At 47.6% G+C, this 14,336-nt stretch overlaps 1 protein-coding gene across 1 annotated transcript in view; it reads right to left on the bottom strand.

Annotated features, from left to right (window-relative positions):
* LOC106591210 (SUMO-interacting motif-containing protein 1) overlaps window positions 1-14,067 on the bottom strand; it is a gene marked incomplete at its 5' end in the record, with an annotated part of 46,641 nt that extends 32,574 nt beyond the window's left edge. Inside the window, one exon of the mRNA XM_045713695.1 lies at window positions 13,794-14,067. Coding sequence (XP_045569651.1) covers window positions 13,794-14,067 — 274 coding nt within the window. The remainder of the gene's footprint in view (window positions 1-13,793) is intronic.
* Window positions 14,068-14,336: the final 269 nt, after the last annotated feature.

The following is a 14,336-nucleotide window of genomic DNA, read 5'->3' as shown; positions in this document are numbered from 1 at the left end:
CCCAATCCCTCCTGGTAATACAGCACAGAACCCCAATCCCTCCTGGTAATACAGTACAGAACCCCAATCCCTCCTGGTAATACAATACAGAACCCAATCCCTCCTGGTAATACAATACAGAACCCCAATCCCTCCTGGTAATACAGCACAGAACCCAATCCCTCCTGGTAATACAGCACAGAACCCAATCCCTCCTGGTAATACAATACAGAACCCCAATCCCTCCTGGTAATACAGCACAGAACCCCAATCCCTCCTGGTAACTCACTACAGAACCCCAATCCCTCCTGGTAATACAGCACAGAACCCAATCCCTCCTGGTAATACAGCACAGAACCCAATCCCTCCTGGTAATACAGTACAGAACCCCAATCCCTCCTGGCTAATGGAACGCTAAAGTAGTGCCCTATACAGGGTCCCGGGTAAAGTAGTGCACTATATAGGGAATAGGGTGCCATTGGGTCCTGGCCAGTGAGTGATACAGCGAGGTCCAGGTCAGATGGGCCTTTAGGTCAGACTGTGACCTATTGACCTGGAGCCCTAACCTGCCCTGGACTGTCACATACAATAACCCTCATCAGGCAGACTGATCAGTCACCAATAACCCTGTCAGCCAGACTGATCAGTCACCAATAACCCTCGTCAGCCAGACTGATCAGTCACCAATAACCCTCGTCAGCCAGACTGATCAGTCACCAATAACCCTCGTCAGCCAGACTGATCAGTCACCAATAACCCTGTCAGCCAGACTGATCAGTCACCAATAACCCTCGTCAGCCAGACTGATCAGTCACCAATAACCCTGTCAGCCAGACTGATCAGTCACCAATAACCCTGTCAGCCAGACTGATCAGTCACCAATAACCCTCGTCAGCCAGACTGATCAGTCACCAATAACCCTGTCAGCCAGACTGATCAGTCACCAATAACCCTGTCAGCCAGACTGATCAGTCACCAATAACCCTCGTCAGCCAGACTGATCAGTCACCAATAACCCTCGTCAGCCAGACTGATCAGTCACCAATAACCCTCGTCAGCCAGACTCATCAGTCACCAATAACCCTGTCAGCCAGACTGATCAGTCACCAATAACCCTGTCAGCCAGACTGATCAGTCACCAATAACCCTGTCAGCCAGACTGATCAGTCACCAATAACCCTCGTCAGCCAGACTGATCAGTCACCAATAACCCTGTCAGCCAGACTGATCAGTCACCAATAACCCTGTCAGGCCGGGTCAGGCTACGACAGGAGGACAGAGCAGAGAGCACCAACCAATCCCATCTGCTATGAGACCAGCCATCCCTACTGGTGTCCATCTGCTATGAGACCAGCCATCCCTACTGGTGTCCATCTGCTATGAGACCAGCCATCCCTACTGGTCTCCATCTGCTATGAGAACAGCCATCCCTACTGGTCTCCATCTGCTATGAGACCAGCCATCCCTACTGGTCTCCATCTGCTATGAGACCAGCCATCCCTACTGGTCTCCATCTGCTATGAGACCAGCCATCCCTACTGGTCTCCATCTGCTATGAGACCAGCCATCCCTACTGGTCTCCATCTGCTATGAGAACAGCCATCCCTACTGGTCTCCATCTGCTATGAGAACAGCCATCCCTACTGGTCTCCATCTGCTATGAGACCAGCCATCCCTACTGGTCTCCATCTGCTATGAGACCAGCCATCCCCTACTGGTCTCCATCTGCTATGAGACCAGCCATCCCTACTGGTCTCCATCTGCTATGAGACCAGCCATCCCTACTGGTGTCCATCTGCTATGAGACCAGCCATCCCTACTGGTCTCCATCTGCTATGAGACCAGCCATCCCTACTGGTCTCCATCTGCTATGAGACCAGCCATCCCTACTGGTCTCCATCTGCTATGAGACCAGCCATCCCTACTGGTCTCCATCTGCTATGAGACCAGCCATCCCTACTGGTCTCCATCTGCTATGAGACCAGCCATCCCTACTGGTGTCCATCTGCTATGAGACCAGCCATCCCTACTGGTCTCCATCTGCTATGAGACCAGCCATCCCTACTGGTCTCCATCTGCTATGAGACCAGCCATCCCTACTGGTCTCCATCTGCTATGAGACCAGCCATCCCTACTGGTGTCCATCTGCTATGAGACCAGCCATCCCTACTGGTCTCCATCTGCTATGAGACCAGCCATCCCTACTGGTCTCCATCTGCTATGAGACCAGCCATCCCTACTGGTCTCCATCTGCTATGAGACCAGCCATCCCTACTGGTCTCCATCTGCTATGAGACCAGCCATCCCTACTGGTCTCCATCTGCTATGAGAACAGCCATCCCTACTGGTCTCCATCTGCTATGAGACCAGCCATCCCTACTGGTCTCCATCTGCTATGAGACCAGCCATCCCTACTGGTCTCCATCTGCTATGAGAACAGCCATCCCTACTGGTCTCCATCTGCTATGAGAACAGCCATCCCTACTGGTCTCCATCTGCTATGAGACCAGCCATCCCTACTGGTCTCCATCTGCTATGAGACCAGCCATCCCTACTGGTCTCCATCTGCTATGAGACCAGCCATCCCTACTGGTCTCCATCTGCTATGAGACCAGCCATCCCTACTGGTCTCCATCTGCTATGAGACCAGCCATCCCTACTGGTCTCCATCTGCTATGAGACCAGCCATCCCTACTGGTCTCCATCTGCTATGAGACCAGCCATCCCTACTGGTGTCCATCTGCTATGAGACCAGCCATCCCTACTGGTCTCCACCTGCTATGAGACCAGCCATCCCTACTGGTCTCCACCTGCTATGAGACCAGCCATCCCTACTGGTCTCCACCTGCTATGAGACCAGCCATCCCTACTGGTCTCCATCTGCTATGAGACCAGCCATCCCTACTGGTCTCCACCTGCTATGAGACCAGCCATCCCTACTGGTCTCCATCTGCTATGAGACCAGCCATCCCTACTGGTCTCCATCTGCTATGAGACCAGCCATCCCTACTGGTCTCCATCTGCTATGAGACCAGCCATCCCTACTGGTCTCCATCTGCTATGAGACCAGCCATCCCTACTGGTCTCCATCTGCTATGAGAACAGCCATCCCTACTGGTTCCATCTGCTATGAGACCAGCCATCCCTACTGGTCTCCATCTGCTATGAGACCAGCCATCCCTACTGGTCTCCATCTGCTATGAGAACAGCCATCCCTACTGGTTCCATCTGCTATGAGACCAGCCATCCCTACTGGTCTCCATCTGCTATGAGAACAGCCATCCCTACTGGTCTCCATCTGCTATGAGAACAGCCATCCCTACTGGTCTCCATCTGCTATGAGACCAGCCATCCCTACTGGTTCCATCTGCTATGAGACCAGCCATCCCTACTGGTTCCATCTGCTATGAGACCAGCCATCCCTACTGGTCTCCATCTGCTATGAGAACAGCCATCCCTACTGGTCTCCATCTGCTATGAGAACAGCCATCCCTACTGGTCTCCATCTGCTATGAGACCAGCCATCCCTACTGGCCTCCATCTGCTATGAGAACAGCCATCCCTACTGGTCTCCATCTGCTATGAGAACAACCATCCCTACTGGTCTCCATCTGCTATGAGACCAGCCATCCCTACTGGTCTCCATCTGCTATGAGACCAGCCATCCCTACTGGTGTCCATCTGCTATGAGACCAGCCATCCCTACTGGTCTCCATCTGCTATGAGAACAGCCATCCCTACTGGTCTCCATCTGCTATGAGAACAGCCATCCCTACTGGTCTCCATCTGCTATGAGAACAGCCATCCCTACTGGTCTCCATCTGCTATGAGACCAGCCATCCCTACTGGTCTCCATCTGCTATGAGAACAGCCATCCCTACTGGTCTCCATCTGCTATGAGAACAGCCATCCCTACTGGTCTCCATCTGCTATGAGAACAGCCATCCCTACTGGTCTCCATCTGCTATGAGACCAGCCATCCCTACTGGTCTCCATCTGCTATGAGAACAGCCATCCCTACTGGTCTCCATCTGCTATGAGACCAGCCATCCCTACTGGTCTCCATCTGCTATGAGAACAGCCATCCCTACTGGTCTCCATCTGCTATGAGAACAGCCATCCCTACTGGTTCCATCTGCTATGAGACCAGCCATCCCTACTGGTCTCCATCTGCTATGAGAACAGCATGGCATGTGTTAAGCATGTAGCTAGCTACAACCAAAGACTATTATATTGACTCTAACCTTGTCCCCTTGTCCCCACTGCAGATGGACGGACGTGTCTGGGGAACGAGATTAGCCCAAATTAAAAAAGGCTCAGTGGTTGTCATCTTTGCAGACAACCCCAGGTTAACGTTTTTTAACAGGTTATCATCAAATCATGTGCATCGACCCTCTAACGACCAACGACCTGCAGTGGTGGGAAAAAGCCCCCAGTCGTCATACTTGAGTAACAGCAAAAGACATCTTCATAGAACATGACTCAAGTAAAAGTGAAAGTCACCCTAGTAAAATACTACTTGAGTAAAAGTCTAAAAAGTATTTATTTTAAAATATACTTAAGTATCAAAAGAAAAACTAAAATCCTTAAAAAAAAAAATACAATTAAAGTACAGATACACCCCCCATCAAAAAAACTACTTAGCCAAGTAGTACTTTAAAGTATTTCTACTTAAGTACTTTATAACAGTGACAAGCTGGTAATAAATAAGGTTATGTGAATATAACAGTCTGCAGACTCAACAGTCAATACTGGCCTTATTCACCCAGTTCAAAATGTGGCTAACTAGCTAACTCACACTACACAACCTGTTAACTAAACACTTCTGCTGTAACTTACACCAATTCATAAATCACATTATCAAGTTATAAAGACAGCCGCTTAGAACAACGTGTTGGTTAAATGGATATAACATAGCATAACTAGCTAACGTTAACAGTATTTAGTTAGCCAGCTAGCTAACGTTAACAGTATTTAGTTAGCCAGCTAGCTAACGTTAACAGTATTTAGTTAGCCAGCTAGCTAACGTTAACAGTATTTAGTTAGCCAGCTAGCTAACGTTAACAGTATTTAGTTAGCCAGCTAGCTAACGTTAACAGTATTTAGTTAGCCAGCTAGCTAGTACCGTTAGCCTGTAGACCAGATAGTTTTTATAAAAACTATCAATGACGTTACTTAAAAATTGTGAGTTATCATGGAAATAAACAACTTTAGCTACCTGTGTTTTTGACCTGTTGTCAAATAAATAAAATAGCTTGTTGACAAAACATTTTTTTTTATGAAAAGCGTGCTAATAATGTTAGCTCGGTGGGAGAAAACTACAAAAAATCAGACTCACCAAGTTGAAATTCTGAAAACTGACAAAAAGTCACTGTGGCTTTGAACGCGACACGTCTTCGTCAACAACAACAAAAAAAGAGCCAATTCTTCTTTAAACTGGGAGGGGAAAAAAAAACACACTTCAACAGAAAACATTTAAAAAGCGTGTCGCTTTACAAAAAAAAGTGACACATTTTGAGTGTTGCCAACTCGTGTAGTTCGCAAGTTGGACGCTTCGTGCTGGTGACGTCACATGCTGCGTTCATAAACAACTGGGAACTCGGAAATCACCGAATTCAGACGTTCACGACAAAATGGGAACTCGGGATTTTATTTATTTATTATTATTATTATTTTTATTATATATTTATTTTTTTCCGACAGGGGGGAAAATCGTTTCAAACTTTCATCCGTTTCTAAATCGGGAATTGACTGACGTCACGATTGAACGTGGTATGTTTCCGAGTTCCCCAGTTTTTTTCCCCAGAAAGCACTCTGAGCTTTGGGAATATACAGAGAAGGCATTGCCAGATGCGTCACTATAACCCAGAAAGTTAAAGCCGCACTGCACTGGAAGTTAAAATTGGAAATGGAATAAATGGATAAAAATCGCATTTTAAACACGATTTAAAATGTACTTTCGGAAGGGTTGTGGGTCACTATTAATTTAATACATTAAATATATACATCAGACGGTTATTGAGGAGCTATTTCATAGTTTTCCCCCCCATTTCAATCTTATAGTATAACCCTGGTTGGCGTTACTATTACAGGAGGAGCAGACCATCCGATATGCCCTTAAATATGACATGAAACCTGGAATATAAAGGTAAGAGGACCAGTGCTTCTATAGGGAAACAAACCTCACATCCGTGCAGTTTGCAAACAATGTGGTTTAGGCTCCATTGTATCGTTGTTTCTTCTTTAGAGCACACTGGTGAGCAACAACAAAACAAAACACGCTGCTCCATAATATTCAACGTATACCATTTCAAATCCTGCTCCCGGTGCGGCTTGACTTCCGGGATATTATGACGCAGGTGTCCGTTCCTTGTCAGTGTGTTGCTCGGTGCTGCCCGGGTCTCTCTGTGATTGAACAGGTGTCTGCTTCCCTCTAGCGGTTGATTTCATACACTATTAGATTGGCCTTTTTCTTTGACCAGCAGGCGGTGATAAAGTGCTATGCTACTTTCTCTAACGACGCTACTTTAGATTATAACGACGATATGCACCAGAGGAGGCTGGTGGGAGGAACTATAGGAGGAAGTGCTCACTGGATGGTATTAAACACATCAAAACTCTGTTACATGTATTCCATTCCAGACATTTCAATGAACCCGTCCTCCTATAGCCCCTGCCACCAGCCGCCACTGATACGCACCTACCTCCATACTCACATAGGATGAACTAGACTCCAAAAACATCCACGCAATACTGTACGTCTTATCTCACAACGTGGGTCTCTGGGAATGATCTGAAAATGAAATTTCACTAGTGGGGTAGGAAACGTAATGCAGCAGCATTATGAATACAGATGAGTTTTTATTTGAAGAAAATCCTGGACATGGAATGAATGGAAGCAGCACCAGGATGCTCATGATGTGCTCTGGATTACAAATAAATAAATACAGATGGGGGATTTATTAGTGTGTGTGAAGGGGGGGGGGGAGGGTAATAAATTAATTTATCATTAACCCAAATGATCCCATATACTGTAGTCTATCCCCTAAACAATTGATGCATGTGGATTATACCAATGAAACCATAGGCAGGCTTCAGGTTATGCTAATGAAAATGTTTTCTTTATTTTGGGGGGGGAATCTGATGTGATTAGCACATTATCAAAATGTACCCGTTTTGTAATTAAGCAAAAATATAAAAAGCTTCTCTCAAATATCCGTATCGTCTCCTACCACCGCTGAGACATCGTTCTTCTGTTGGCTGTTTAACTACTGTCAATTCAGTTCACAATTAACTGACCAATTAGCTACTATACTGTAGATATGACTGACTACAGACTACAGCCCTGTTACTGCCCCCACAATAACTACAGACTACAGCCCTGTTACTGCCCCACAATAACTACAGACTACAGCCCTGTTACTGCCCCACAATAACTACAGACTACAGCCCTGTTACTACCCCACAATAACTACAGACTACAGCCCTGTTACTACCCCACAATAACTACAGACTACAGCCCTGTTACTGCCCCACAATAACTACAGACTACAGCCCTGTTACTGCCCCCACAATAACTACAGACTACAGCCCTGTTACTGCCCCACAATAACTACAGACTACAGCCCTGTTACTGCCCCACAATAACTACAGACTACAGCCCTGTTACTGCCCCACAATAACTACAGACTACAGCCCTGTTACTGCCCCACAATAACTACAGACTACAGCCCTGTAACTGCCCCACAATAACGACAGACTACAGCCCTGTTACTGCCCCCACAATAACTACAGACTACAGCCCTGTTACTGCCCCACAATAACTACAGACTACAGCCCTGTTACTGCCCCACAATAACTACAGACTACAGCCCTGTTACTGCCCTACAATAACTACAGACTACAGCCCTGTTACTGCCCCACAATAACTACAGACTACAGCCCTGTTACTGCCCTACAATAACTACAGACTACAGCCCTGTTACTGCCATACAATAACTACAGACTACAGCCCTGTTACTGCCATACAATAACTACAGCCCTGTTACTACCCCACAATAACTACAGACTACAGCCCTGTTACTACCATACAATAACTACAGACTACAGCCCTGTTACTGCCCCACAATAACTACAGACTACAGCCCTGTTACTGCCCCACAATAACTACAGACTACAGCCCTGTTACTGCCCCACAATAACTACAGACTACAGCCCTGTTACTGCCCCACAATAACTACAGACTACAGCCCTATTACTGCCCCACAATAACTATACTACAGCCCTGTTACTGCCATACAATAACTACAGACTACAGCCCTGTTACTGCCATACAATAACTACAGCCCTGTTACTACCCCACAATAACTACAGACTACAGCCCTGTTACTACCATACAATAACTACAGACTACAGCCCTGTTACTGCCCCACAATAACTACAGACTACAGCCCTGTTACTGCCCCACAATAACTACAGACTACAGCCCTGTTACTGCCCCACAATAACTACAGACTACAGCCCTGTTACTGCCCCACAATAACTACAGACTACAGCCCTGTTACTGCCCCACAATAACTACAGACTACAGCCCTGTTACTGCCATACAATAACTACAGACTACAGCCCTGTTACTGCCATACAATAACTACAGACTACAGCCCTGTTACTGCCCCACAATAACTACAGACTACAGCCCTGTTACTACCCACAATAACTACAGACTACAGCCCTGTTACTGCCATACAATAACTACAGACTACAGCCCTGTTACTGCCATACAATAACTACAGCCCTGTTACTACCCCACAATAACTACAGACTACAGCCCTGTTACTACCATACAATAACTACAGACTACAGCCCTGTTACTGCCCCACAATAACTACAGACTACAGCCCTATTACTGCCCCACAATAACTATACTACAGCCCTGTTACTGCCATACAATAACTACAGACTACAGCCCTGTTACTGCCATACAATAACTACAGCCCTGTTACTACCCCACAATAACTACAGACTACAGCCCTGTTACTGCCCCACAATAACTACAGACTACAGCCCTGTTACTGCCCCACAATAACTACAGACTACAGCCCTGTTACTACCCACAATAACTACAGACTACAGCCCTGTTACTACCCACAATAACTACAGACTACAGCCCTGTTACTACCCACAATAACTACAGACTACAGCCCTGTTACTGCCCCACAATAACTACAGACTACAGCCCTGTTACTGCCCCACAATAACTACAGACTACAGCCCTGTTACTGCCCCACAATAACTACAGACTACAGCCCTGTTACTGCCCCACAATAACTACAGACTACAGCCCTGTTACTGCCATACAATAACTACAGACTACAGCTTTGTTACTGCCCCACAATAACTACAGACTACAGCCCTGTTACTGCCCCACAATAACTACAGACTACAGCCCTGTTACTGCCCCACAATAACTACAGACTACAGCCCTGTTACTGCCATACAATAACTACAGACTACAGCCCTGTTACTGCCATACAATAACTACAGACTACAGCCCTGTTACTGCCATACAATAACTACAGACTACAGCCCTGTTACTACCCCACAATAACTACAGACTACAGCCCTGTTACTGCCCCACAATAATTACAGACTACAGCCCTGTTACTGCCCCACAATAACTACAGACTACAGCCCTGTTACTACCCACAATAACTACAGACTACAGCCCTGTTACTACCCACATATTCGCTCGCTAATTATTCCCTAACACTACATTCAAGCGATGCAGGAAGAGGAAAATACTTGAGAATTGTATTTAAATAAAAATAATTTAAAAAAAAACAACATAAAAACCTTAGATAATATTTATTTAAGACTTTTTCTGTCTTATTTGACACATAACAACATAGCTGGTTCTATGGATTGTGTTCCCTCTTTCTCCTCCTGTCCTCCCATCCTCCTCTTCTCTCTTTCCCCATTCTCCTCCCGTCCTCCCATCCTCCTCTTCTCTCTTTCCCCATTCTCCTCCCGTCCTCCCATCCTCCTCTTCTCTCTTTCCCCATTCTCCTCCCGTCCTCCCATCCTCCTCTTCTCTCTTTCCCCATTCTCCTCCCGTCCTCCCATCCTCCTCTTCTCTCTTTCCCCATTCTCCTCCCGGTCCTCCCCGTCCTCCTCTTCTCTCTTTCCCCATTCTCCTCCCGTCCTCCCGTCCTCCTCTTCTCTCTTTCCCCATTCTCCTCCCGTCCTCCCTCCTCCCCTTCTCTCTTTCCCCCATTCTCCTCCCGTCCTCCCATCCTCCTCTTCTCTCTTTCCCCATTCTCCTCCCGTCCTCCCATCCTCCTCTTCTCTCTTTCCCCATTCTCCTCCCGTCCTCCCATCCTCCTCTTCTCTCTTTCCCCATTCTCCTCCCATCCTCCCATCCTCCTCTTCTCTCTTTCCCCATTCTCCTCCCGTCCTCCCGTCCTCCTCTTCTCTCTTTCCCCATTCTCCTCCCGTCCTCCTCTTCTCTCTTTCCCCATTCTCCTCCCGTCCTCCCGTCCTCCTCTTCTCTCTTTCCCCATTCTCCTCCCGTCCCTCCTCTTCTCTCTTTCCCCATTCTCCTCCCGTCCTCCTTCTCTTCTCTCTTTCCCCATTCTCCTCCCGTCCTCCCATCCTCCTCTTCTCTCTTTCCCCATTCTCCTCCCGTCCTCCCATCCTCCTCTTCTCTCTTTCCCCATTCTCCTCCCGTCCTCCCGTCCTCCTCTTCTCTCTTTCCCCATTCTCCTCCCGTCCTCCTCTTCTCTCTTTCCCCATTCTCCTCCCGCCTCCTCTCTTTCTCTCTTTCCCCATTCTCTTCCCGTCCTCCCATCCTCCTCTTCTCTCTTTCCCCATTCTCCTCCCCGTCCTCCCATCCTCCTCTTCTCTCTTTCCCCATTCTCCTCCCGTCCTCCCGTCCTCCTCTTCTCTCTTTCCCCATTCTCCTCCCCGTCCTCCCGTCCTCCTCTTCTCTCTTTCCCCCATTCTCCTCCCCGTCCTCCCGTCCTCCTCTTCTCTCTTTCCCCATTCTCCTCCCGTCCTCCCATCCTCCTCTTCTCTCTCTTTCCCCCATTCTCCTCCCGTCCTCTTCTTCTCTCTTTCCCCATTCTCCTCCCGTCCTCCCGTCCTCTTCTTCTCTCTTTCCCCATTCTCCTCCCATCCTCCCATCCTCCTCTTCTCTCTTTCCCCATTCTCCTCCCCATCCTCCCGTCCTCCTCTTCTCTCTTTCCCCATTCTCCTCCCGTCCTCCCGTCCTGTCAGTGTGGAGGTCAAAAGATCCATCCTGGTTGTCAAGGTGTCGACAGGGGGGATACGTGCCAACACGCTAAAAGTAGTGCACTACCTGGCCCATAGGGGTCTGGTCAAAAGTAGTGCACTACCAGGGCCCATAGGGGTCTGGTCAAAAGTAGTGCACTACCAGGGCTCATAGGGGTCTGGTCGAAAGTAGTGCACTACCAGGGCCCATAGGGGTCAAAAGTAGTGCACTACCAGGGCCCATAGGGGTCTGGTCAAAAGTAGTGCACTACCAGGGCCCATAGGGGTCAAAAGTAGTGCACTACCAGGGCCCATAGGGGTCAAAAGTAGTGCACTACCAGGGCCCATAGGGGTCAAAAGTAGTGCACTACCAGGGCCCATAGGGGTCAAATGTAGTGCACTACCAGGGCCCATAGGGGTCTGGTCAAAAGTAGTGCACTACCTGGCCCATAGGGGTCAAAATTAGTGCACTACCAGGGCCCATAGGGGTCAAAAGTAGTGCACTACCAGGGCCCATAGGGGTCAAAAGTAGTGCACTACATAGGGAACAGGGTGTCTGTGCTACGCAGTGCACGGTATGGGAGGAACCTGTCAGCTTTTTCATTAACAGTCATTTCCTGTGTCTTCACAGCCTGCTGCGCGCCTCACCCAAACCACCAATCAGAGCAGGGGGGGAGAGGGGTGAGAATGAACGGGAACAAGGAAGCAAATGGAACGTCTGAGGAGAAGAACAGAGAAACATATATATATTTGAACCTTTATTTAACTAGGAAAGTCGGTTAAGAACAAATTCTTATTTATAATGACGGCCTACTGGGGAACAGTGGGTTAAATGACTTGTTCAGGGGGAAGAACGGCAGATTTGTACCTTGTCAGCTCGGGGATTCAATCCAGCAACCTTTCAGATTACTAGTCCAACGCTCAAACCACTAGGCTACCCTGCCACCCCCATATAGAACGGAAGCAAATGGAACTCTTGAGAAGAAGAACAGAGAAACAGGAAGGAAATGGAACGTCTGAGGAGAAGAACAGAGAAACAGGAAGGAAATGGAACGTCTGAGGAGAAGAACAGAGAAACAGGAAGGAAATGGAACGTCTGAGGAGAAGAACAGAGAAACAGGAAGGAAATGGAACACCTGAGGAGAAGAACAGAGAAACAGGAAGGAAATGGAACGTCTGAGGAGAAGAACAGAGAAACAGGAAGGAAATGGAACGCCTGAGGAGAAGAACAGAGAAACAGGAAGGAAATGGAACGCCTGAGGAGAAGAACAGAGAAACAGGAAGGAAATGGAACGCCTGAGGAGAAGAACAGAGAAACAGGAAGGAAACGGAACGCCTGAGGAGAAGAACAGGAAGGAAACGGAACGCCTGGGGAGAAGAACAGAGAAACAGGAAGGAAATGGAACGCCTGAGGAGAAGAACAGAGAAACAGGAAGGAAATGGAACGCCTGAGGAGAAGAACAGAGAAACAGGAAGGAAATGGAACGTCTGAGGAGAAGAACAGAGAAACAGGAAGGAAATGGAACGCCTGAGGAGAAGAACAGAGAAACAGGAAGGAAATGGAACGTCTGAGGAGAAGAACAGAGAAACAGGAAGGAAATGGAACGCCTGAGGAGAAGAACAGAGAAACAGGAAGGAAATGGAACGCCTGAGGAGAAGAACAGAGAAACAGGAAGGAAATGGAACGTCTGAGGAGAAGAACAGAGAAACAGGAAGGAAACGGAACGTCTGAGGAGAAGAACAGAGAAACAGGAAGGAAATGGAACGTCTGAGGAGAAGAACAGAGAAACAGGAAGGAAATGGAACGCCTGAGGAGAAGAACAGAGAAACAGGAAGGAAATGGAACGTCTGAGGAGAAGAACAGAGAAACAGGAAGGAAATGGAACGCCTGAGGAGAAGAACAGAGAAACAGGAAGGAAATGGAACGTCTGAGGAGAAGAACAGAGAAACAGGAAGGAAATGGAACGCCTGAGGAGAAGAACAGAGAAACAGGAAGGAAATGGAACGCCTGAGGAGAAGAACAGAGAAACAGGAAGGAAATGGAACGTCTGAGGAGAAGAACAGAGAAACAGGAAGGAAATGGAACGCCTGAGGAGAAGAACAGAGAAACAGGAAGGAAATGGAACACCTGAGGAGAAGAACAGAGAAACAGGAAGGAAATGGAACGTCTGAGGAGAAGAACAGAGAAACAGGAAGGAAATGGAACGCCTGAGGAGAAGAACAGAGAAACAGGAAGGAAACGGAACGTCTGAGGAGAGGAACAGAGAAACAGGAAGGAAACGGAACGTCTGAGGAGAAGAACAGAGAAACAGGAAGGAAATGGAACGTCTGAGGAGAAGAACAGAGAAACAGGAAGGAAATGGAAGCTGCACATGCTGGTGTAGACGGGCTGTTATCCACAGATGAAAAACTGAATTTCATTATTTTAATATAAAATATTAATATAATGTTGAAGTTCCCCCTGGCAGACATTTATCTAAATAGAGTGGCTAAATGAACGTACCTGCTGCCCTTATTATTCTGATACTATAATAATAATAATTCACCCTGAACGACCGAGGAGGTCCGTCTTAACAGAGATCCAGGGGACTGTCTCAGAGCTCCAGGGGACTGTCTCAGAGCCCCAGGGGACTGTCTCAGAGCTCCAGGGGACTGTCTCAGAGCTCCAGGGGACTGTCTCAGAGCCCCAGGGGACTGTCTCAGAGCTCCAGGGGACTGTCTCAGAGCCCCAGGGGACTGTCTCAGAGCCCCAGGGGACTGTCTCAGAGCCCCAGGGGACTGTCTCAGAGCCCCAGGGGACTGTCTCAGAGCTCCAGGGGACTGTCTCAGAGCCCCAGGGGACTGTCTCAGTCTCAGGTCAGTTTGAATTTATCTCTCTCGAATAATCTCTCTCTGATAACCTCTCTCTAATAATCTCTCTCTGATAATCTCTCTCTAATAATCTCTCTCTGATAACCTCTAATAATCTCTCTCTAATAACCTCTCTCTAATAATCTCTCTCTGATAATCTCTCTCTAATAATCTCTCTCTGATAATCTCTCTCTAATAATCTCTCTCTGATAACCTCTAATAATCTCTCTCTAATAATC

This window comes from Salmo salar, unplaced genomic scaffold, assembly GCF_905237065.1.
Source record: "Salmo salar unplaced genomic scaffold, Ssal_v3.1, whole genome shotgun sequence".
Taxonomy (NCBI): Eukaryota; Metazoa; Chordata; class Actinopteri; order Salmoniformes; family Salmonidae; genus Salmo; species Salmo salar.
Note: the sequence above shows the minus strand (reverse complement) of the source record. Positions and strands in the feature narration are given on the sequence as shown.